At 56.2% G+C, this 25,628-nt stretch overlaps 1 protein-coding gene across 1 annotated transcript in view; it reads left to right on the forward strand.

Moving 5' to 3' along the window:
* Positions 1–11,212, forward strand: part of RTN4RL1 (reticulon 4 receptor like 1) — a 72,704-nt gene extending 61,492 nt beyond the window's left edge. Inside the window, exon 2 of the mRNA XM_006939977.4 lies at positions 8,105–11,212. Coding sequence (XP_006940039.1) covers positions 8,105–9,429 — 1,325 coding nt within the window. The 3' untranslated portion in view covers positions 9,430–11,212. The remainder of the gene's footprint in view (positions 1–8,104) is intronic.
* The last annotated feature ends 14,416 nt before the right edge of the window (positions 11,213–25,628 follow it).

Below are 25,628 nucleotides of genomic sequence, written 5' to 3' on the forward strand. Positions count from 1 at the left end.
ATCTGAGTAACAGAGGACACATTTTATGAGCCCCAGAGGGACTTCCCGAGGTAAAGGCAGAACCCACACACCCTGGGCATTCTGCACAGAGCTGGCAGCTCCAGCTGGGGAGGGATGGACTGGGAGAAAGGCCAAAGTAGAGGGGTCAAGATCCCATCCCCACCCACTGTGTCCTGGGGACAGCCAAGGCCTGGCAGGGAACTTGAACCTGGGTCTGAGCCTCGACTCAGTGTCCCATCTCGCAGGTCCCTCTGCCAGGCTTCTGGGGCCCGAGAGCACCAGGGTGGGTGTGGTGAAGGCCAGAGTCCGCTGGGGGTTGGGGAGAGCACACAGTCCTCCCCCTCACGAACGCCTCCTCTACAGCTCCCCCTGGGCTACAGTTCAGGGGCACAGCCTACCCGAGTGTTTCCAAAACCCAATAAAGCAGGTGCTCTGCCTCCCAGTTCCCGGACTAAGAAACTGAGGCTTTGGAAGCTTAGTGACCTGTCCGAGGTGGCCCAGCTGAAATGTCTCTTGGTGGGGCTGCTCCCAAGGCCAGGCAGTACCGGGGTACCCCCCCCCCAGGAAGGCACCCCACATCGAGAAGGTGGCAAACACAGCAAGGCAAAGATGGGGAGCCTGGTTGCTCCAGTGAGGCCTCCTGAGAGCGCGGCAGCCCAGTTAGCATGGCATCCCGGCCAGGCCTGTGCAGGGGGCTAGCCACAGCAGATGGAAGCCAAGGACTGTTCCAGTAAGGGGCCGCCCGCTTCCCAGCCAGGAGTGATCCCGGAGTAAGGATGTAATGCAGCACGTCAGGAGGAGAGCGGGAGCTAAAGGCAAAGCAAGAGTGAGTGCCGAGATAAGACGGGGATATCACAGACCCGGGCCCTCTCTCTGGGCCGGAGCTCAGGGATGCTGCAGGATGAAAGGGCCCAGGCTGCCAGCCCGTTGGTGGCGTCCAGGGACAAACATGTGCTTGCATACACACATGCGCCTACGCAGATGCTGTGAACACGTGCACACCTGACCGTGTACACACACAGGTAAACGCACAGAAGCACACATGTGCATAGGCATGCCCAGACCCATGTGCACACATGTACGCATGCTCTGTCTAGGCCCAGGCCTGCCTCCGGGGCTGCAGGCACTAGACCTGAGGTGTGGGTGTGGGTGCCTGGAGGACATTCCTGCTTCATGCCTGCCTGCTTGTCCCCTCCCCTGCCTGTGCCCAGAGATTTTTTTTTTTTTTTGTGGGGGGGTGGTGGTGCAATTTGGCCCTAGGTAGGGTGACTGACTTGTGCTGGTTTGTTTGGGACTTTACGGTTTTAGCACTGAAAATCCGGAGTCCTGGGCAAGGCCGCATTGATCACCTGCCCCACGTGTTGGACAGGCCTGATGTGTATGTGCCCCTGCAGAGTGCTCCTCACCATCTGTCCCCTTGTGATGGCCCAGGGGGCCCTCCAGAGAAAGCCAAGGCCCAATCTACTCTTATTAGAGACCTCAGTACTAATGAGAACCACTATGTTTATTGAGCACCTACTATGAGCCAGGCCCTTGGCCTAGGGTTTTCTTCTTCTTCTTCTTTTTTTTAATGTTTACTGATTTTTGAGAGAGAGAGAGGGACGGGCAGAGAGAGAGGGAGATACAGAATCCAAAGGAGGCTCCAGGCTCTGAGCTGTCAGCACAGAGTCCTACACGGGGCTTGAACTCACAGATGGTGAGATCCTGACCTGAGCGAACTCTGACGCCCAACCGACTGAGCCACCCAGGAGCCCCGTAGGGTTTTCTTCTTAAAAGAAACACATAGCAGGCTCCTGGGTGGTTCAGTTGGCTAAGCATCCGACTTTGGCTCGGGTCATGATCTCAAGGTCTGTGGGTTCAAGCCCTGTGTCGGGCTCTGTGCTGACAGCTCAGAGCCTGGAGCCTGTTTCAGATTCTGTGTCTCCCCCTCTCCCTCTCTGCCCCTCCCCAGCTCACTCTCTGTCTCTCTCAAAAATAAATAAGTAAATTAATAAATAAACAAACATACATGAAAGAAAGAAAGAAAGAAAGAAAGAAAGAAAGAAAAACATGACTGTGTTCTAGGCACCGTTTTAGGCCCTAGGGCACAGCAGGGAACATACCAGACAAAATCACTGTCAGTGGGAGGGGACAGAAAAGGAACAAGAGAAATAAATAAATGATGTACTTTATTAGAAGAGCATAAATGAGGGGCGCCTGGGTGGCTCGGTCGGTTAAGCGGCCGACTTCAGCTCAGGTCATGATCTCACAGTCCGTGAGTTCGAGCCCCGCGTCGGGCTCTGTGCTGACAGCTCCGAGCCATCAGCCTGTTTCCGATTCTGTGTCTCCCTCTCTCTCGCCCCTCCCCTGCTCATGCTCTGTCTCTCTCTGTCCCAAAAATAAATAAACGTTGAAAAAAAAAAAAAAAAAAAAATAGGCTGCTGGGGATGTGCCTGGGTGGCTCAGTCAGTTGAGCAATTGGCTTGATTTCACCTTGGGTGGTGATCCCAGGGTCGTGGGATCAAGCCCCATATCAGGCTCCAGGCTGAGCATGGAACCTGCTTGGGATTCTCTCTCTTCTTCTCTTTCTCTCTCTCCCTCTACCCTTCTCCCCCTCTCCCCAGCTTGTGGTGTCTCTCTCTAAAAAAATGTAAAAAATAAATAAGACAGGCTGCTAAGGAAGGCCTGACCGAGAAAGTGACTCTGTGAGAGACCCCAATGTTGGGGTGAGGGCAGGGGCCCCACGGGTATCCTGGAGCATGGGCAGTGCTCCAGAAGGAGAGAGCAGCAAAAGGCTGGAGGCAGGATGCGCCCAGCACGTGAAAAGAGGGAGAAGAAAAGGCTGGGGGAGGGAGGAGAGGCGGCGGCCAGGGCCCCAGTGAGAACTAGAAGGTCTTACTGAGCACGATGGGGCCAAAGGGGTTTGATCAGAGGCGCCACGTGCTCTGACTCAGACTTCCGCTGCTGTGTCAGTGGAGATGTTGTAGGGGCAAGGGTGGGAGCCCGGGGACCACGCAGGAGACTACGGCGATGGGCCAGGCAAGAGATGACGGCGGCCCAGGCTGGGGTGGTGGCCGGGAGACGAGGGTGGGTTCTGGGTATGTCCTGAAGCTGAGCCCACAGGGCTTCCGGCAGACTGGGTATGAGGTGAGAGAGAGGAGTCGTGACTCTGAGGTTCTCACCCCAGCTGCCAGAATGAAGGAGCCGCCTTCACCTGAGACGGAGAAGATGCGCGTGGAGGAGGCCTGGGGGGCCGGGGAACGGCGGCTCACCTTCGGACAGATTGCGTGGGATGGACGGAGAGATGGGGAGGCAGGTGGATTACAGGCATCTGCAGCGGGGGGGGGAGCCCTGCTCTGCCCAGGCTGGCTGCCTCGTCTCCGGGGCTGGGCCGGGCGGGGGCGCTATAGGAAGTGGCCTGCACTTGGGTGCGGCATGCAGCAACAGTGCCAAGTGGCCTGGGGCGCCAGTCACTCTGTGAGCACAGCCAGCCTGGCCCGAGGCTGTTATCTGACCGGCAGAGCCATTTGGTTAGCATCGATTGGCTTAGAGAGGAGCAGCTGGCAAGGCCCGGGCAGGAGGGAGGGGATGCCTGGCCCTGTGCAGAGGGAGGGCGGGCTGTGGAGCCGGAAGGATGGGCCACATGGCTGACAAGTCTCTGAGGCTCAGAGAGCCCCTAGGGACCTGCCTGGGGGCCTTGGGGGGATTCCAGCCCATGGGGCTGTCCCTGCGGGGGTGTCGACAGAGGTGGCCGCTTTGGTGCCAGCAGGTGGCAGACTCAGGTCAGGGGGAGGTCTGATGAGGTCTGACTCAGGTCAGATGAGGCTGCCCTGCCTGCCCCATGCAACTTGGAGCTCCTGGATTTGAGGTCAGGGGCGTGAGGCCTGCTCTCCCACCCTCTTCACCAGCTGTGTGGCCACTTCTCTGCGGGTGCCTCATTTCCTCTGCAGTGGTGTGGTAGTATGGGGCTTCCATGTAAAGAACCTGGTGCATGTTTAGGAGTGGGTCCTCATTGGTTAGCTCCCTTCCTGGGGGGGGGAAGCTGAGGACCCCTGCCATTCTAGACATTTCTAGACATCTGGCCTGGGACGGGAGCAGGGGTCCTGTCAGTGCTGGTTCCAATGGGGACCTCTCTGGCCTCCCCAGGCCTGGGTTTCCCCAGCCTAGCAGGGCTGGTGTTACAGCTTCTTTGGGATCTCTGGCTACTTGGGGGCTGATTGAGGGGGACTGGGGTAAGATGTGGGCACACTGCCTGTTTCCAAACCTCAGTGCCTTTGTACACACTGTGCCTTCTTCCTGTTATGCCCTTCCCACCCACCCCGCTAGGTCCAGCCCCACAGGGACATGCATAAGCACATCTGGGGCTGCCGAATAGACTGGGTGAGGTGCTGACCATGCTCAGGCCACTCACCCGCTGCCCAGCAGGTGAAGGGTTTTGGGGTTTGGAGGAAGGAGAACTTGCAAACAATAGAATCTCTACTGTGTATCCTCTATACTGGCAGGGGAGCACAGGGCTTAGTGGAGGAGGTGGTGTAGGGGTGGCAGGGACTTTTCCTGAGCTTCTTACACACACACACACACACACACACACACACCCATTAGCACCTGCTCTGGGCCCCGGCACCTGGTCAGACTGCCTGGTATTGTGAGACCTCCTATCTGCTAATGAACCCAGGAGGACTCACCCCGGCTCATCCCCGGGCTCCTCCTTGCCCTATCACATTGGACATTCCAGGACTTGAGGCAAATATTGAATGGAGGAAGGAATGAATGAGGCAGAGGAGCCTCAGGTGAGCTCAGATGTGGGGGGGGGGGGGCAAGAGCTTTGGGAGTCCGGGTGCATGCCCCTGGAGGAGAGCTGAAGGAGAAGAGCCTGAGGAAGGGGGAGCCCAGCCTGGCTTTCTTCAGCCCCCTCAGGCAGAGCAACCCCTGCCGCACCCAGGAGGGGGCTGAGGAAGCAGATGGGAGGGGGCGCAAGGCTCCTCCTCAGAGACTTACATGGCTGCTAATTTGCAGTCTTAAAATGCACGGCAAAGGCACCGGCCTCGGTGTTAGTACATTAATCAGGCAATCAGTGGGTTGGGGCTCCCACCAGCACACGGAGGGGGCACAGGAGAAGCTGTAGCTCCTGCCTGGAAAGAAACCCAGCAGGGTGATGATCCAGACCCGGGGCTCCCGCCGGCTCAGGCAGGGGTGCCAGAGGTGGGTGAGCTTGTCTGGGAGGGCTAGTCTGGGGCCTTGGAGATGTGACCAGCTTCCGGGGTGGAGAAGCAGACTCAGCTGAGACCCACCCCAGCACCCAGTGGAAGGGGGCAGGGGTAGTGCAAGGGCAGCTTCCCTGGCCTGGGTCCCTGGCATTTGGGCAGTACTGAAGGACGGAGAGCAGCTCCAAGCGTTGGCCGGGGCCCCTGCCTCCTTCTGGGACCCTCTGGGAGGAAGGGAATGGGTGGCTCCTGCCCTGGGTCCTGCATTTACCCAACACACCTGCCAAAGTGTGTTCACAAGCTGGCCGCTCTGCCCCGGCCTGGATTTTTGGGCATTGGCTTTTCCCCGAAATGGGGATCTCCACCTGGTTTCCCTGTACCCCAACATTCCCTGGGGCACCTGTCTAAGGAGAGGGTGTGGCTCTCCATGGGGTCCCCCAGCTTTTCTGGGGACATTTGAGAGAACCCCAGCCCAGGGGCCTCACAGAGACATAGCCACAACAGCAGGGAGAAGGGTCGTCTGCCCCCATCAGGTCAGGGGGCAGGAGAACCCCCTACGACCACACAGTAATTCTGAGGATCAGAGCATCGCGAGCAGAAGCACTTTGTAAACTTCATAAGCTGCACAAATGTCGAGTGGTATTAGTGCTGAGCCTGCCACAGCTTACCCCTGCCCCCACAGTGAGTGTCCCTCTGCTGCCAGACTTCAGGAAAAGCCTCTTTCTTTGCAGTCAAACCCCCCGCCCCCAGGGTCTGGTGTGGCAGTGTGTGTCCCACAACCACAGGTGCGTGGCCGTGGCCTGGTCCCTTTCAGCACAGTGAGCACTGTGATCGCCCCACCGAGCGGCAGGGCAGGGGCCGCTTCCCGGGGGCAGGGTCCCTGGGAGACAGCAGCCTGGCCACGGGTAAGGAGTGCGAGCTGAGAGTAGGGAAAGGGAGTGTCAGTCTCTGTGGAAGGTGCAGACAGTGTGAGTTGGGCCTTCATCTCAGCCCTGGCTTTCGGTGGCTCGAGGCATCGGGCAGGCTCCCCGAGAGTCAGCTGAAGCTTGGGGTCCAGGCTCCTGTCCCACCCTGTCCACACTCTTGCTTCCCTCTGCGGGGCTGGGACACCCCCTGCCAGACCAAGGTGGGGAGTGGGGGGGCCTGGAGGTCAGACCCGAGCCTCCACGTGGGGCAGGCTAGCATAGCGATCATCTCCTACCCACGTTACAGAGAGGGAAACTGAGGCTGCGGAGGCACCAGCCTCAGGCTTAGCCTGCAGGCTGTGCAATGGTCGTGGTGACTGAAGACACTGCAGGAGCCACATGGAGTGCAGGAGCCCAGCCCAGGACGGTTCCTCACAGCTGCACTGCCACCGCCACCACTGCCACCGAGGTCATAATTGCTCTGAAATCGCAACCGAACCCAATTATGCAAAAACAAAATTATATGCGATGATTTTTATGTTGGAAACGTTTGGTGGAAGCCGGGTGATTACAGGGGGACGGGAAGCAGCTGCCACTCTCTGGGAGCCCATAACTCCCAACAGCTGGGAACTGTCACTTATTTACGATGCCATTTCTGCCAGGAACGAGGGGGTGTTGGCTAGGCCTGCCTGAGCCTGACCATCAGACTAGGGCAGCAGCAGGGCCTCAGAGCCTGGCCCAGTGGCCCCTGTGAGGCTGGGAGTGGGGCGGGTCTGAGATCGGCCGGGAGGGTAGGTTCTTTCTACATGCTCTGGGCATCGCTGACGGCAGCGAGACTCGGCTGAGCTGCCGGCAGCCCTGACCTCTCCCCAGAGGCCCGGCTGGCCAAGCTGGAAGGGACGGGCAAGAGGCCAACCCAGGCGGGGATGAGGTGGCTGCCGGGCCCTGCGGGGTGGGGCTCTACCAGCCTGGAGCCTGTCTTTCCCACGCCGGCGCGCCTGCCGGGCAGCCTGGGGCAGCTGCGACCCTGGAAAAAGGCAGGTAATGATGATCGTCCATAATGAGGCTGCTCCGATAATGAGCACGGGGCTATTATCCGACCACAGCCTGGACACATCCGAAAATAAATTATTTTAAGGATCCATTAACGAATGCCTAATTAATGCCCAATTAGAGGGAAGCTACAGAGGAAATGCTCGGGACAGTCGAGAGGCGAGGCCTGGTTTGCAGCCACAGCCTGGGAGTTTAGGTGGGGAGAGAGGAGAGGCCAGAAGGTGGACCTGATGGGGGGCAGCAGCTAGCTCCTGGTGGGGGGGGGTGGGGGGGCTGCAGAGCCTGGCCACCCTGATGCCTCCCCCAGTCCACACACATGGGTCCTCTTAGTACATCCTCACGGCGCTGGAGGGGACAACTAGTATTATTTAGAAACTGAGGCCCAGAGAGTTGTCACGTATTTGAGGATGCGGGAGGCATGGTAAATGAGACCTCTTTTGAGATGAACTTTGGTATCGTGCATGCATGCTTGCCTTGTTATTGAGAATAAATACAGAGACTCCTCAGGCCTCCGTATGTTTACTTTGCTAGACCCGGAGTCTGCCCCACTATCTGTTCATGTGGATAACAGCGAGTGAGTGACAGAGCTGGAACAGGAACCAGAGGCTGACTTCTGTGGCCTGGGGTTGTGACCCCCACCCCCCACCCCCCGCAGGGCTGACAGAGCCTGAGGGGGCAGGACTAAGGATGGCGGGCAGCCCAGGCTGGGGAATAGAACCCCCAGTACAGGTGCAGGGCCCCAGTGTTATCTCACGCCAGGTGCGGGCCTGGCTTGGGCTTGAGCCCTGCCTTCCTCCCATCTGGAGCCTCCCCCAGGGGACTGCCGTCCCAGACTGCCGAGTTCGGCGCAGGCCAGGACAGAGCCTGGCCTGGGAGGGTGGCACACCCACCAGCCCCGCACCCCGTCTGTCCCCCGCGTCCCCCGGCCGACCCTGACCTGGCTGTGCTCTGTCTCCCCGCCAGGGTGCTGTGTGGAACTGTTGCTGCTGCTGCTAGCCGGGGAGCTGCCCCTGGGCGGCGGCTGCCCGCGGGACTGCGTGTGCTACCCGGCACCCATGACGGTCAGCTGCCAGGCGCACAACTTTGCCGCCATCCCCGAGGGCATCCCGGAGGATAGCGAACGCATCTTCCTGCAGAACAATCGCATCACCCTCCTCCAGCAGGGCCACTTCAGCCCCGCTATGGTCACCCTGTGGATCTACTCCAACAACATCACCTACATTGACCCCAACACCTTCGAGGGCTTCGTGCACCTGGAGGAGCTGGACCTTGGCGACAACCGGCAGCTGCGGACGCTGGCCCCGGAGACCTTCCAGGGCCTGGTGAAGCTCCACGCCCTCTACCTCTATAAGTGCGGGCTCAGTGCCCTGCCGGCAGGCATATTCAGTGGCCTGCACAGCCTGCAGTACCTCTACCTGCAGGACAATCACATCGAGTACCTCCAGGACGACATCTTTGTGGACCTGGTCAACCTCAGCCACCTGTTTCTCCATGGCAACAAGCTGTGGAGCCTGGGCCAGGACACCTTCCGGGGGCTGGTGAACCTGGACCGGCTCCTGCTGCACGAGAACCAGCTGCGGTGGGTCCACCACAAGGCTTTCCACGACCTCCGCAGGCTGACCACCCTCTTCCTCTTCAACAACAGTCTCTCCGAGCTGCAGGGCGACTGCTTGGCGCCCCTGGCCGCCCTGGAGTTCCTCCGCCTCAACGGGAATGCTTGGGACTGCGGCTGCCGGGCGCACTCCCTGTGGGAATGGCTGCGGAGGTTCCGCGGTTCCAGCTCTGCTGTCCCCTGTGTGTCCCCCGAGTCACGGCGAGGCCAGGACCTGAAGCTGCTGAGGGCCGAGGACTTCCGGAACTGCACGGGGCCGGCGTCCCCGCACCAGATCAAGTCGCACACGCTCACCACCACCGACAGGGCCGCCCGCAAGGAACACTACCCGCCCCACGGCCCCGCCAGGGACAAGGGCCACCCGCACGGCCATCTGCCGGGCTCCCGGCCGGGCTACAGGAAGCCCGGCAAGAACTGCACCAGCCACAGGAATCGCAACCAGGTGTCCAAGGCGGGCGCCGGGAAGCAGACCCCCGAGCTGCAGGACTACGCCCCCGACTACCAGCACAAGTTCAGCTTTGACATCATGCCCACGGCGCGGCCCAAGCGGAAGGGCAAGTGTGCCCGCAGGACCCCCATCCGTGCCCCCAGCGGGGTGCAGCAGGCCTCCTCGGGCCGTGCCCTGGGAGCCTCGCTCCTGGCCTGGATACTGGGGCTGGTGGTCACTCTCCGCTGAGGACCTGCGGCCCCAGCACCCAGCACTGCCAATGTCCACCAAGGAACAGAATTTCTTTTCTTTTTTTTAACAAGCGGAGGATCTGCTGGGTTTCAGGCAAAGGCTGGTAAAGCCTTTGGCTGCTGTCTGGGCCCTGCCCGGTGGATTATAAACCCACAGTGTACAGCCCCAAGTGGGAAGGGATTAGCGCATCACACCCTGCTGTCCCGGCCAGGCCCTGCCGAGCACCCATGGACAGCACCCATCCAGCAAGGCGGTTAAAGCACGCAAAGTGAATCCTTCATTAGCAACCGTGGGACGGTGCCCCACAGGAGCTGGGCTCTGTGGAATCCCGGTCGTTGGAGAGGTCTGAAGGGCCCCCCGCCACTCCTGGAGGAAGCAGGACTCAGGAGAACAGACGAGGCTCACCCAAGAGGCTGGCTCCACCAGCCACCTGGGAGCACAGGAGCAGGTGGCATTTTGGCTCTTGCCTGAGGCCACGTAGTCAGCCTGCCCTAAATCCGACCCTCAGTCCCTCCCCCGGGGGTAAGGCCTCATTCCTGACGTCTCAGGCTACCCTGGCAGACCCAGGCCTAGCTGCTGGGCTCCAAGAACCAATTACCAAAGGAAAGATCATCAGAGGCTGAAATTTAGAACTGCGTCAAGTGCAGTGAGGCTCTCACAGGAGGTGCAGTTTTATAACTACGTCCACTTATATATATACACACTCTCTACATATATATACACACAAATGCACAGGCCCCCCCCACCCCGCCCCACTCCCCTACCAGACTGTATGTCTTCTCATGTTTATAAACTATACGGAAAACTATTATCTGTTGAACTAAGGATTGTATTGGTGATTTCTAGCAAGAAAAGAGTCACAGGATTTTTTGTCTAGAATCCCAACCTGGCAACAACAGTCACCGTGTAACCTGGGCTTGCCAGGGCCTAGGGCAAAGGGTCAGTGGGAGGGGTCAGGGAGAAGGGGAGGCAGCAAGAATCACTTCAGGGGACCAATCTTCTTAGATGTTCAGAGCATCACCTTGTTTTTATATGCAACACAAGTCCGGCTGCCGCCCCAGAGCATCCCATAACCCCCACCGTACTAGCTAGCTGTTGTCAGGGCGAGAAGTGAGAAGCAGCTCATTGGACATCAGGGAGCCAGGCCCGGGGCCCGGGCTTGACGGAGAAGGGGAAGGAGGGGACTTTGGGTCTCTTTTGCTGACGGGCAGGAAGCATCCACAGTGTTAGCCCAACAGGCTGGACGGTGTCGTCAGCCTAGCGTTTCGCCAGCAACGGTCTGGACAGGCCAGGGAGACTCTGGGCATGAGCCCAGGCCTCCAACATGGCTCAGCTGCTGAATTTTTCCTTGAGGCTCTTTGATGGCCATCCCAGCAAGGGTCCTGTATAGGTGGCAGGAGGGAAAGCATCAGGTGGCCTTAGCAGAAGGGGGACAAGAGGGCATTTCAAGAACCATCTCAGGCACTTCTGCATTAACGGAGGCCCCATCCCTCCTGGCCCTTCTGAAGATGCCCAGGGACGGGCAGAGGTTGGGGGGGGCCAGACTCAGGGGTCAGGAATGGGGACGTGCAGGGAGTGGAGCAGGCAAGCCCAAATAGGGGACAGCGGCTCTGGTCAAGTCTGGCCATGCTGCCGGCCAGGGCCCCTGGAGACACAATCTCCTTTGAGCTTTCCACAAACCTGAACTCCCCACCAGAGAGGATGTGTGTGAGGAACAAGAAAACACTGAATCCAATTAAGAGAGAAAAATAATAATAATAAAATTTCTCTTGGACAAGAACCCTGTTTCTCATTTCCTAACCCTGCATTCCTGAAACGGTGGCAGATCCCAGATTTTGGTGGGGTGGGCGAGGCTGGCCGGGCACAGCACGTTTGTTGGTGGGAGGAGCTGTGTGGGGCAGAGGCACACTGACTCACTGGGATGCACACGTGCACACGCGTGCGAGCACGCACACACACACACACACACACGCTTGTTCTCTGTTCCATGGTCCTTCCCTCGCCCTCACAGACATGACTCACTTCCTACACTCTGGCTGCGCTGGGTCAGCCCAATCTCCGTGGCTCTCCCTGGAGCAGGCCGGTCCTGGATCCTTCCTGGCCTGTGCCCAAGAGCCTCACCTGCGGCACCTGAGCTGTTGACTGTTCGGGGGCTCAGGAGTGCCTGGAAGGGAGCTGCCAGTTCCCGGGGCCCACTGGAGGCTAGGGACCAACCCAGACGGCAGCAGACGGGGTCTGGAGGCTGTCCCTGCCTCTCTTGCTTCGGAGAAAGGAGGCAGTTCTCCAGATAAAGAGGGGAGGGCTGTGTTTTCAGGCCTGGCTGAACAAATCTTCCCCAGTCCAAAGCTGGAAACATGCACTAAAGGGAGTTCGGTGACGGCAGAACAAATCGTCCACTCTCCGGTGGCCTGCCGGCTCTTACCCAGGCGGGTGTCAGGGCCCAGCTGTCCCTTGGAACCCGAGGATGTTGTTATTTTGTTGACTTCATTTCCAACTTTAGACAGCAAGGCCCTCAGTGGGAAAATCGAGTCCGAGCACTTTATTAATTTTTTTTTTTAAAGACTTAGTCCTGTAATATGAAAGTGAAATGTCAGTACGAGAAATGCTAATGTTTTTTAAATGATCCACTTCTGTCAAGTGCAGCACGGTCTCTGGTTGCCGACTGTTGTTAGAGGCAAGGCAGAGGGGCCCAGGACGCCAGGTATATTTTTAGCAGCTCTCTCCTCTAAGAGGTAGAGGGAATAAAAGCAGCCCTATCGTGGATGACATCACTTGTCACTCAGAGGCTCACACGCTACGCAGTTACGATGACACCATTGCCCAGAGCGCCAGAGCAAGTTGACAAGCCAAGGGCTAGACGCAGCGTCCCTCCTGGGTGGTTCAGGGAAGGGCGATGTGGGTTCTTGCCCCTGGGAATCCTGTCCTCCTCCGAGGGGCTGAGGCCACCCCTCCTTCGTTCCCCATGGGGCCAGCCCCTCCACCATCTCCGCTCAGCACATTCCCTGCGCCCTGGGAGAGAGCCATCTCCCCTCCTCCCTCTCTCCCCTCCTGCCACACAGTCCTCCACTTCAGGGGGTGGCCTGGGAGAGGGGCTGGGTGGCCACTGGTGGTCTCAGTGGCTCTCCATAGAAGCTCTTCCCTTGACCCCAGAGCTCAGTTGGCTCCTTACCTTTCATTCCACAAGTGCTGATCAAGGGCCTACATGTGCCAGCCATTGGCCTAGGCTCTGGGGACATAGAAGTGGGAAGATGTGACTCTCCTATTAGGAGCACAGGGTCTGGATGTGGAAACAGGTATGAGACTGGTGCCTCTGTTAGCGCCCCGAATCATGAGAAAGTCAACTGAGGACAGTCTAGGAGGACTTGAAGGAGGAGGTGACACCCCGTGGCTCTCAGAGGATGAGGAGGTGGCCAAAGAAGAGTGTGGGGAGTATTTCAGGCAGAGGGCTGGAGGGCCACGGCAGCCCCATGCTGGTTTGGGGTATCAGCAAAGAGCTGTGAGTCAAGGGCTGGAAACCCTGGTTGGGGGGGGCATGGGAGGCAAGACTGGCAATGGGAAGGCTGGGGGGAATCCTACTCAGGGACTTGGATTTGCTCGGCAGTGGAGGTGTGGCCCCCTCTGCAGTCCTCTTCCCTACCCCCCCCACCCCCCAGCGTTTCTCCAGGCACGCGGTCCCCACTCGTGGCATGCTTGCCAATGTTCCTCAACAGTGGGTTTCATCATCCCAACTTGCCTCTTCTGCTCAGCCAGATCCTTCCCTCGCGCCAGCAAGCTGGAGCGCTCCCTGGAAATCTGCCTGGGCCGGAGTCCCATTCCCAGACACCTGCTGCTTCCAAGCTCAGAAAGTATCCCGCAGCCGCTTCATCTCCCGTGCCCCCCCCCCCCGCCTTTCCCATCCATGAGGGGCTCAGCCCTCAGCCCCTCCCTTGCTTCCAGGCGCGGCCACCCAACACCCCCGCGGCCACGTCTACCTGTGCCTGCTTTGGCTGACCGTCAGCAATCCCTAGAACCACCCCCCCGCCCAACCTCCCCCCGGAATGCATCTTCCCTTTTCTCTCCTGGTAGGTGCTGTTCATTACCAGGGAGCCAAGAATCCCATTAAGCAAATGTTAACTTGTCACCTAACTAATCACCCAGCACTCTGCCACCATGGCAAATGCAGTTCCAGAAGGCCTGCGGGCGAGGTCGAGAGGGCCGGCGGGGGTGGCCAGGAAAGCTTCTCAGAGGATGAGATGTAGGGCTGGGGGTTGGAGAGGACACGTTTGCTGGGAGGGCTCCCTGGAGGCAGCAGCGAATCTTTCGTCATAGTTTCACCACCACCACTCCCAAGGTTGTCCCTACTGGTCCCTTCTGGGACCCAGCTCCGCAGGGCCCTACTCCACACTGACCCAGGGGATGCCAGCCTTTCTCTGTCCATATTCTTTGATTGACTGAGGTGAGTGCCCATTTTGGTGGCGTCCAGGCCAACATCTATTGTTGAACCTCTTGACCTGGCTGTGCCTACATTCCGGCTCACGTCCTCCCAGTCTGCTCTCTGGGCTCACCTTCCTCTACGTAGGACTTTAGCCCGTTCCTCCACCCCATGTCACCAACCCCCCACTATCAGCTTGTAATCGGCCAATTTTCTTATACCTTCTGTCGACTTGGAAAATATCTCAAGAACTCTTTGATTGTGCATTAAAATATCCTTTACAGCTCCGTGCTCGATATCTCTTTCTGCTCCCCTAATTGTCCCTTTTAACTCACTGCACTTTTGGAATAAATCTCATGGTCTCCCCTTTGCAGGCTGTGAATAAACATAGGCTCTAAGAAAACATACATCAACATCTATTGTTGGCCGAAGAACTCCCCACACCATCAAAAAGGCAGGAACAAAAGGGAGGCTCAGCGCAAGGCATGGCCACCTGTACCTTCTCCCTCAGACTGTCCTCACCTGTCTCGTTCGAAGGGACCGCTGGGCCCAGGGAGGCTTATGGCCCTAAAATGTTCCCTGGGCGAAGGGACCGAGGATGCCCCAGGGGAAAGCGAAGTCAGTAGCCGTGTGCCCTGTTGACAGGGCTCCCTCCCAGAGCAGCGAGGGAGAGGTGAGAACAAAGAGACCCCTGTGCGGGCAGCAGTGGCTAATTCAAGCGGCATTTCAGTGGGCTGGTCCACAAGGCCCCTTACCTCCAAAAGAAGTGGGTCAGCCTCCTCCAAGAGCAGCAGCAGCCTGCTCTGATGCGGCCTGCCCCCTAGCTCTCTCATTTCAGCTCTCATTGCTCATTAGAGCTGTTAGTTTCTAAGCACCGGCAGGGTGGGGAAGGCTGTGCCTTTTGTGTCGCGGATTACTGTGTGGCAGTGTGCACACTAATGGCATGCCCGAATGGCAGAATTTGACATTAGTGCTGCAAAATGTGCTTGGGTCACAGCGCTTTCCAAATTGGCTGAGACTCCACGCCACCCCCTCCTCCTTCACCCAGGCATCCCAGGGGGACCCTGCCAGCCACAGCTTCTGCTGCTTCCTCTCAGGGCCTCAGAAAAGAGAGAGGAAGCGAGAGATGTAGGAACCTCTTCAAGCTCTGTAAGTACCATTTCCCAGGAGGCGGGCTGTAAGGAAGAAGGACACGCAGGTGCCCCGGGTCTAAACAGGTGGGAGGCCTCCGAGGCCCCCGGCTCCACATCATGAGACCTCCCCCACCCAGGTTCGGGCACGGTCACCGGCAAGACAGCGATGCCCTCCGAGTGGCAGCTGACTGGACATTGAGATGTGAAGCCCCCAAGTGGCCACTAACCTTCCAGCCAGAGAGAGGGGACAGGACAGGGTTAGTCACCAAGGAAGACCTTCGTGGTGAGGAGGGGTCAGCAGGACAAGTCCAGAGAGGGACCCGTGGGGACAGGGGAAGGGGTCGGGCGTGGACTGGACGGGCAAGGGAAGGTGGAATCTGAGCGAGACCCCAAAGGGTGCACACATAGTGTCACTAGGAGACATGAAGAAGCACAGCGCTAGGGGGCAGTCATGTCACCAGTGGGTCAGAGGCAGAGAAAGATGCAGACAGGACGGTGCAGAGACATTTTGCACACGCAGGCACGCGCGCATCGCGTGGCCACCACGTCCTGTCCCTGTCCCTTGTGTAGCTGAGCGTGGGACCTTCACCCCGTCCGCGGGTCTGATCTCCAACCACGTGCAAGGCCCAGACAGGCCCTGAAATGCCAGGAACAAGAATGCCCATCCATCCACGAGGGGCTTGCCTTCTGGCTGATAGCCCCTTTTATTTGATTACACAGGGGGTGACCAGGAGAGGGGCAGAGGGCGGCCTCTCCCCACCCACTGGTGACCATCCATCAGGGATGAGGGAGCAGATTCTGGTCTGAGCCATGGGGCCTCCACATTTCCCACTGGGCCTTGACCCTGAAGGGTTTTGTCCAGCTCCCAGCACCGCGGAGTTTCTGAAGAGGCCGAGAGCCCTTAATCTCTGACCCTGTGCCTGTCCAGCACGTGCCTCTGAGCTCTGAGCTCCCGGCCAGCTGGGCTGCATTGACATTCTCCCCCCACACTCGGGTCACAGGGGTCTCCAAGGTGTTTTTATCCTTTATCCTGGCGTCTGAGCCTCAGAGGCCCAGTTCCCTGACCCCTCGTCTCGCCTGCCACCCGGAGAGTCTCGCACTTTTTATCTGTAGCATTTAAAGTGCCACCAAGCGTCTGGCACTTTGCAAGCCTAAGACACAGGCTTTTCTAAATTTCGACACCAGCCCCTTTCCAGAAGCTCCCGCAGGCTCGCCTCCTCACCCGTGTCCCTGCCAGCCGTGACCTGAGTTCACGGGAAAGAGGCTCACACCCACCCTGGGTGGGCCCCACTTTGCTCCCAGCTCCACGCCCACAGAAGGGGGACGGGTGGGGACTGGCTTCTGCCGGAAGTCGCCATAGGTGCAGCTGCCGTGACCACCACGCCTCCGAGCTGCCCCTTATCCCAGATCTGTCCCCCTGTCCTTTGGTCTCTGCTCCACCGCCCCACAGAACGACCCTCCTGGCCTCACAGGCGGTGCATGCGGGGCATTGGGATCCAGCTCCTCTGGATCCCAGCTTCACACTGGGCTCAGCACTGGCAGCGGCTTCCCCAGGGCCCGGTCAGGAGCTGCCTCCTTTGCTCCCCCCCCCCCCCCCCCAGCCTTCTCACTCACAGATGCTTCATCCCTCGGTCTCTGACCCACTTCAGCTGCTGACATGGCTCCTGCCAGGCCACAGCCCTGTCTTCCTGCAGATCTTTCCTCCTCAGGAACTGGGTAGTATTTCTGATTTTTTTAAAGCCCCCTGGGAGACACAACCTCATTACTAACTGGGAAGTGTCACCTCTGAGGAGGTTTGATTGGAACCCCCATTTTACAGATGGAGAAGTGGCCCTCCTGGTTATTCAAACCTGTGCTTCTAAGTCCAAGGCAGGGGCTCTTCTCCAACACGGTCCCGTGCTGCCTTCTCCCACCAGTGGAAGATCCCATCCCATGTGACCCATGGCTAAGAGTGGGATCACTCTGGGGGGGCATCACGTCCTTCCCACCCCCAGGAACTTCAAGCTCGGAAGAACTGATTTGCAAAAGTCCTGGAGAAGAAGTCAGAGGTTTTTCCTAGCAGTTCTCTGCTCTCCTGAGCCCTTAAACTTTCCCAAACTAGGTCACTGGGGTCACCAACCTGGTGACTGAAGAAGCTGGCAGAACCCGTGCTCTCTGCCTTCCTTTCCACCAACACCAGGGGTGCAGCGGCAGAAAACTCCCATGATGGCCTGAGTGGTTTCAACCGTTCCCTTCTTTCTTCCTTTCCTTCTCTCTTTCTTTATGAGTTTTTTTTTTTTTTTTGAGAGAGAGAGAGAGAGAGGGAGGGAGGGAGGGAGGGGCAGAGAGAAAGGGAGACAGACAATCCCAAGCAGGTTCTGCGCTATCAGAGCTGAGCCCCATGTGGGGCTCAATTCCACGAACCGCGAGATCATGACCTGAGCCGAGATCAAGAGTTGGACCCTCAACTGACTGAGCCACCCAGGTGCCCCTAAAGATTTTATTTTTAAATAATCTCTACGTCCGATATGGGGCTTGAACTCACAGCCCTGAGATCAAGAGTGGCTTTCCCCACCAACTGAGCCAGCCAGACGCCCTCAACAGTTTCTTGACAGCTGTAGCTGGGTCCCTGTTTCTGAAAGGACCCATAAAGTGCAGTGGACTCCAACAGTGAGAGCAGAGACAGAAGACCTGGCCCCATGGTCCTTCCCCCTGCAGGCGCCATGCTGGGGGGCAAAAGGAAGACAGTGGGCAAAGGGATACTGGAAGCCGACAATCTTCCCCCTGGGCATTCCTGTGTATAAACAGAAAGCAGGTAGCTACCTGGTGGGCCCCCTCAAGTGGCTGCATCTTTTATAACTGTTTGTGCTTCAAGCATTTTTGATCATTGATTTCCAGCCTCGATTCATAGTTTGTTGTGAACCTTAAGTCTGTTCTGGGAATCCGTGTTGTCTTTCCATTGTTCTCATTCATTTGGAAAATTAATTTAAAATCGTCATAATAATTTTCCGTCAAATATGTCTGCTTTGCTTGTTTGGAATATTTTCATGAATTTTAAAATTTTGTATCCAATGCTAAACTAAGTAGGAAATTGGCTGAAGAAATGAACAGGCAACCACTGGTTCATATATTAATTTATCCTAGGTGATATTATAACTTTTTACAATTTATTTTCGGAAAACTCTTTTCCTTTTTTATTTATTTTTTTTTAAGTAGGCTGCACACCCAGTGTGGGGCTTGAACTCACCAGCCTGAGATCGAGAGTCGCATGCTATACAGACTGGGCCAGCCAGGCGTCCCAACTCTTTTCCATTTAAAAAAAATTTTTATTTGGAAATAATTTTAGGTGCATAGGAAGTTGTCCCCCCGCCAAAAAAAGATACAGGGAAGTTCCATATATCTTCACCTTGTTTTCCCCAATGGTAACTTCGTGTATAACATCATGTTATTTTGTCTTTTCCATTCTAAATTTATTTAGCTAATGATATTTACTTTACCTATTTAGGTGGACTTTTCTTTTTCTTTTTCTTTTTTTTTTTTTTAATGTTTATTTATTTTTGAGAGAGAGACAGCATGAGTGGGGGAGAGGCAGAGAGAGAGGGAGACACAAAATCCGAAGCAGGCTCCAGGCTCTGAGCTGTCAGCACAGAGCCTGACCCGGGGCTCAAACTCATGAACCGTGAGATCATGACCTGACTTGAAGTTGGATGCTTAACCGACTGAGTGCCACCCAGGCACCCCATCTTTTTTTAATGTTTACTTATTTGAGAGAGAGAGAGACCTAAAATCTGAAGCAGGCTCCAGGCTCTGAGCTGTCAGCTCGGAGCCCAATGCAGGGCTCAAACTCGTGAACTCCGAGATCATGACCTGAGCCAAAGTTGGATGCTTAACTGACTGAGCCACCCAGATGCCCCTAGAGAGAGCTTTTCATCAGACTCTGGGAAAGGTTACAGACTTGGGGCTTAGACACTGCCTAAGCACACCTTCAGGTAGTCCTCGGCGTCTCTGCAGCTTCCCACCCTGACCCACAGGTGGCGCTCTGCCTTTGGGATGATGTCACTGGCTGCAAGGGCAACCTGGGCAGGAAAAGCCACGAAGGCTGTGGTGGAAATACTCGTTCTTTTCTTTTTTCTTTTTTAATGCTTATTTATTTTTGAGAGACAGAGAATGAGAAGGGGAGGGGCAGAGAGGGAGGGAGACACAGAATCCGCAGCAGGCTCCAGGCGCCGAGACGTCAGCACAGAGCTCCATGCGGGGCTCGAACTCAAGAGCGGTGAGATCATGGCCTGAGCCGAAGTCAGCCGCTTGACAGACTGAGCCACCCAGGGGCCCTGGAAATAGTCATTCTTGACTAATTTGTCCTTTCAACCCATTCGGCTCTGACCAAATTGTCTACTTCCCCACTCTCTCTCTCACATACACAAGGGAAAGGGGGTGAAACCTGGAAGAAGACAGCAACAGCATTTTAAACCCAGGCCCTCTGCTTCCTCTTTATTCCGAAGAGCTGCGGCCACAGGGCAGAAGCGGCAGCGGGTGGTTTCCAGACGCCAGTTGGAAGACCAGAGGGGCCTGGGATCCCGATTCTACCGATCTGCAATGAAATATTAATGTAGTGAGCTTTTCATTAAGCCAAATTTATTCAATCTAAAGATAATCCTTTATTCTGAAACTGTGTCCCTGTTTTTGGGTGAGAGAGGGAGGGGGTGTCCTAAAAAGAGGTTTCTTTCATAAACTGATGTTTGGTGCATGACAGTTTGCCGCTTCTCAGTGTCTCCAGTTGGCCAAATAAACGTTGTCCACCCCAGGTAGGCCCTCCAGATTCTTTCTGCAGGCTCACTGCTTTGGGAAACTCTGGGAATGGTGGCTTTGGAGGAGCCGGAAGTGCAGTCCTTGCCTTAAACTCTCCGCCCCAACCTCGCCTCACTCAGGGCATGGAGCCTGCTTACCGGTGTGAGCCTCTTTGAACAGCCCCCTTCCCCTTTCTTACCTGCCTCTCCATTATCTGCAGACACTTATCTGCCAAAAATAACCAGTTACCCGTAAAGACAGCTTTACTTTTCCATCAGCAAACACTGATGTTCTTTTCTCGGGTCTTTTGATGAAGGCAATATTGAGGAGACGCTTATTTACATAAAGCCAAATGGTGCCCTTTGAGGAGGGTTTGGGTTCAACATTAAAGCTGGCAAATCTTGGGGCGCCTGGGTGGCTCAGTCGGTTAGGCGTCCAACTTCAGCTCAGGTCGTGATGTCATGGTTCGTGGGTTCGGGCCCCACATCCGACTCTGTGCCGACAACTCAGAGCCTGGAACCTGCTTCGGATTCTGTGTCTCCCTCTCTCTCTTCCCCTTCCCCAGCTTGTGCTCTCTCTCTCTCTCTCTCTCTCTCTCTCAAAAATAAATAAACATTAAAAGAAAGTTTACAAATCTTGACTGGGGCTGGGGGCTGGGGCTGATGGTCAGAAATGGAGTCGGGAGGACTTTTTCCCTTTTGAAACAAGAGGTGCTGCTCTAAAAGGCAAGGCGCCCAGGGGGCCTAGTACAGCGTGCCCCTGCTGCTGCCCACGGTAACGAGATCTAAAAGTATCCGTGCGAAGAGCTCAGCCCCGCAAGTGAAATCATTCAGAAGTGCGATCCTCGTTCTGTGCCTGCCTCTCACTGACCACAGCTTAACCCCCTCAAGCCCCCAGCCACCTCTGGGGACCTCCAGAGCTAATCGCTTCAGGGAGCTTGATTGAAATGTGCTCCTCAGCCTCGGCTGCTCATAAAAGCTTTATCCCCGGCAAAGGCTGACCCAGAATGAATGGAGGCGTCTCCCGAGTCAGGAGACCAGAGGGGCTGGCCGAGGCAGGATCTAGGCTTGCAGAGATAACTCCTTTATGGTTGTTGTATTAGAAAGAGGGGAGAGCTGCAATTTTGTCTCCTCACAAGTGCCCCTTTCTTTATGGTTCAGACCATACCTGGTGGCTATTTGTACTTGACTCATTCTCGCGGGCAAAACAATAGCAAAATGCAGTTTCCTTCCAAGTCAGAAAAAAAAAACAACCTTAAAGTCTGCTCCTGCTGGGTTTATAAAGAGCTGTTTTCTTCCTGAGCTCTATGGCATGGTGGCTCTAATCTGAAATTTCCTTTTAATCACAGCAGGAGTCCCAATTAGCGTGTTGGGTAATCTTTCAAGTAGAACTGGGAGCTCCGTGACCATAGAGAGCAGAGGAAATATTACATGTGAAGCCCCCGAGGAACAGGTCAGAGAAGGCAGAGCTGCCGGGCCTGTGCACATACATGCATGGAAATAAACCTGGTTATCTGCAGGCTGGCCTCCCGCTCACAAGACCAGGTGTGCGTACCCCGGGTCCCTTAAATGCCAACACTGGGACCAGGACAGAGTAGAGTGTTGCCCTGAGTACAGGAACCCCAGCCTTGCTCCATTCGTGAAGCAGGTGTGCAAACACACACTACACGTGCACATACCTACCCTTCCACCTAAGAACACAGGGTGGGGACCAACTCGACCTGCAAGGCCGCCGGCACAAAGTTTGGGGCGACCCTCTTCGGTCCATGAGACGGGCACACCCCTGACTCAGCTGACACCAGGGCGCAGCTCCGACCTGGAACTGCCAGTGACCTACTTTCCTTTGTTGTTGTTTTTGGAAGTGCTGATGTCAATGCAGAATTCAGCAGAGAGGCGAGCGCGAGGAAAAAACGAGAGAGCGAAGATGGGAAGGAGTGGAAGAGGGGAGCGGGAGCGGGTGCACGTCAGATAGCTATAATGGTGGCGAGTACCCGCCACGGCGCTAAACGCGTACCATTACGTCCCCACAGGGCCTGCCCGATATAGCCGGGATCAGTCTGGGCCCCGCTGCTTTGGGCTAAGCAGGGGCGAGGCTTGCAACAGCTTCCTCTCCCCTTCATGGACACACAAGGGGTGGAAGTGATGCCCCGGCGGGCGTGCCCAGGTGTGTCTTCCTTCGGGCGCCTGGGGGTGCTGGTTTGCACCCATCTGCCATGCCATCGGTGAGGCGCCGAGCCACAGCCACCCTGACGCGTGGCACTTGGTGCTGGCTGCACACTTGCTGGCGCTGGAGGACATTGGCCTTCGGGGACGTGGCAGGCAGTTTCCTCTGTTCAACTGCTCCTTGGTAACGCACATGACGGAGCTCCACCCGCAACCCGTCTGCTCTCACCTCCTGTTCCCGGGCACCCAGGAGAGCTAGGGGGCTGCCGAGAGTCCTGGACGGTCCAGTACAGGCAACAGAGCTGCAGAGAATTATTCCCACGCACCGCCCCTCCTGTGTCCGAATCTCCTCCTCTCCTCACTTCCTGGCTTTCCCAAGCTACGGTCAGTGGTCGGTTGAACTCCAGGCCTGGGATGACAAAGAGGCACTTCCCACCCATTTGCAAACCCCAGCTGCTGCTGTCCCACTGCCTCAGTAGGGCTGCTGAGCAGAACCCACGGGCCAGGCCGAAGCATCTGGCTACCTCTCCCCGGCTCAGCCCTTCCTCACGACACTTGGTCAACATATTCCTAATGAGAAAACAATTTCGGATCCGTATTTTCACGAAACCCCAGGCCATAAGCCTCAGGATTCCGCCTATACAATGCATTTCCCCTTTCAAGTGTTCATCCACGTGGGGCTGGGGGCTGACGGTTGGCGGGGTGGGGGTGGGGGGTCAGATCCTCCTGCTCTCTCTCGCTTGAACCCTCCTTTCCCAGACAAGCTTGGCGCATGGTTAGCATCGTCCTTTCCCTCTCCATAAACTCATACATTTTTCAGGCAAAGAAATATACGGAGGAGACAAAGTCCTCATATGCTGAAATTAGCCCCCGAAAAATAGGTTACCTGACAATTACTTGCTTCTAAGTGGAGCATGATCTAGTGGCGGAGACACGCGATGTGCGGCTGGGACTGCCGTCTTCCACTCCCCACTCACCGCCTCTTAGCCTCTCTCGGCCCCTCGCTTTAGAGAAAGGATAATAACTCTCCCACCTCCGCCCTCCATGGGCGCTGGACGGCGTAATGAATCAACGTCTGAAGGGCCCTGAAGAGGCCAGGCTCGAGACGCTGTGTAAGTACACAGCATCACCAGCCACCTCTCGAATCTACATCGGGCTGATTTATTTACTTCCCGTGAAAGAGACAACAATCATCATATTTACACTTCGTGCCGCAGTTTCCTGCCTCTCCCTCCAGCGCCCCTCCCTCTGCCACGGCTGAGGACTCCATTAAAGATGCTTCTGTCCAGGGCAGGAGACTGCCTCTCTCCCAGCATCTCTCCCGCCCTGGGGATCACAACCCTTGCCCCCAAATCACGATCTGTTGCCACAAAATGTGTCACCCCTCTGTGTGAGGCCACAGCACGTGCACAGGGTCGGGGGTGGGGGGGTGGGGGTAAGGGGTTCCATGGGCCAAAGAGGCCTCCTTGGAAGTCAAACGCTGCCAATAATTAAGAAGTGAAGCAGAGGTGTGTGAAAGGGACATGGAAGCAGTTTAAATGTTGCATTATTTGGGGAGTACCCTGGTGCCCACACTCCTCACCACCACACAGGGCCGTGGATCGGTGGCATTTGGGCTGGCACAGGCACTCCGTCCCGCAGAGTGGTGGGGACAGGTCACGACGCACCTTTCAGCCGTTGCGGCTGGGGGTGACTTTGATTTTTCCCTTCCTTTCTGACTTTTTGACAGCTCCCTTCATTTTTAGCAGCATTCAGTGCTTGGTGCTTTCACGCAGACAGAAAAGAATATTAAAAGGGAAGAAAAAAAAAAAAAAGAGCAAAAGGTTTGAAAGGTTCGTATTAGTCCCGAGAATGAGAAAGGCCGCTACTCCTCAGACATCGGAGCCTGGCTGGGAGAATCCGCAACAACCAGAATGTTTGACATTCTGTAGCGACAGGGTCCAATGCAGGAGCTCCTTGGGTACCACCTGCCAGGAGACAGGATGAATGTATCCTCTCTCCTCAGAGCACAGCCCAGGGACTGATTCCCCAATACTGATGTGTGAAGGAGATGTCAACAGAGGTCCCCTAAAGAATGATGTCTCTATTTCCATGCTAATCCCGGGCTGCACATAGAAGAAACGCGCCTTCTGCCGAAGCAGGATGGGCCACCATAGCTCAGAGAAGCACACCCAGGGGTTCTGGTGGTCTCTCCAGGAGAAAGCAGGAGCAAGGGTGGGGGCTGTGGTGGGTGGGAGGGGAGAGCCCAGCGTCCCCACCCCTGCTGCGGGGCTGCCTCCAGACCCCTGGCGGGCGGATCTGCAGCTCCTGGAAAACAGTGTTGGCTCTGTTAGTCTCCAAAGGAATGTCACTGCCGGGCCTTCCAGCTTATGTCCCTAGTGTTTTCGAGATCAAAAACCCCAAACTCGTTAGCTAAAAACTTTGCTGAGAGAACAATACCCACCAAGGCATAGGACGACGTGGTGCCAACTCTCTCATTAAAGTGTCTTTCCACATGGAAACTCACTGCCAATGACAATGGGCACTTGGCCGCTGCCAGTTCACAAGAAGACGCCGAAGAAAAGAGAGGGAAACAGCTGTGTCCAGGTCAAAACAGATTAAATTTGTGGCTGGCAGACTGTGGCTGAAAGCTGTTTATTGCGTGCTCGGTGCCACTTTTTTATTTTTTTTAGGTGATTTTCAAAAATGTTCTTCTGGTTGGGGATGTGCCTTTTTTTTGCATGGGGCACAGGCCTTGCGCTAATGGCCCCGTGTTCCCTCATGCTGTGGCTCAGACATCATTAAGCAATAAAACCCCAGCCGTTAACAATACAACAGCATTGTACCGGGTGTGGAAGAAAGCGGATACCAGGAAGTATTTGGGGACGGAGAAGAGGGAGCACTGAGCTGAGGAGACTAACTGAACAGCCCCAGGAACGAGGGATCACAGTTGGTCCCAGAATACAATGGAAATGAGGGGCCCCACTGCTCCACTCACTGACCCCGCCGAAAGGGCGCGAGAGAATTCAAGATGGCAGAACAACAGCTGTATGAGTTTCCTAGGGCTGTGGGGCAAACGACACAAACTGGCTGGCTACAGACAACAGCAATTTATTCTGTCCGGTCTGGAGGCCAGAAGTCTGAAATCCAGGTGTCAGTAAGGTTGTTTCCTTCCTGAGGCTCTGAGGGAGATCTGTTCTGTGCCTCTCTCTGTTTCTGGTGGCGGCCAGCTGTCCTCGGTGCTCCTTGGCTTGTAGACACATACAGATTGTAGCTACAATCTCTGCTCTGTCTTCATATCCCCTTCTCTGTCGGCCTTCTCTCCTCTTCTGAGGACAAATGTCATTAGATTTCAGGTCCACCCATATACACAGGAAGATGTCACCTAGAGACCCCTAACACATTACGTCGGAAAAGACCTTTTTTTTCTTAATTTTTTATTTTATTTTGAGACAGAGAGTGTGTGCCCAAGCAGGGGAGGAGCAGAGAGAGAGAGAGGGAGACAGAATCCCAAGGAGGCTCCTCACTGTCAGTGCAGAGCCCGATGCGGGGCTTGAAGTCACAAACTTCGAGATCATGACCTGAGCCAAAATCAAGAGTCTGATGTTTAACCGACTGAGCCACCCAGGAGCCCCAAGACCCTTTTTCCAATGAGGTCACATTCGCAGTTTCCTTTAGACATATCTTTTGGGGAGCTGTCATTCAACCCACCATGACAGCCAACGCCATCTGGAGAACTGCTCC

Source organism: Felis catus, chromosome E1 (genome assembly GCF_018350175.1).
Source record: "Felis catus isolate Fca126 chromosome E1, F.catus_Fca126_mat1.0, whole genome shotgun sequence".
Classification (NCBI taxonomy): domain Eukaryota; kingdom Metazoa; phylum Chordata; class Mammalia; order Carnivora; family Felidae; genus Felis; species Felis catus.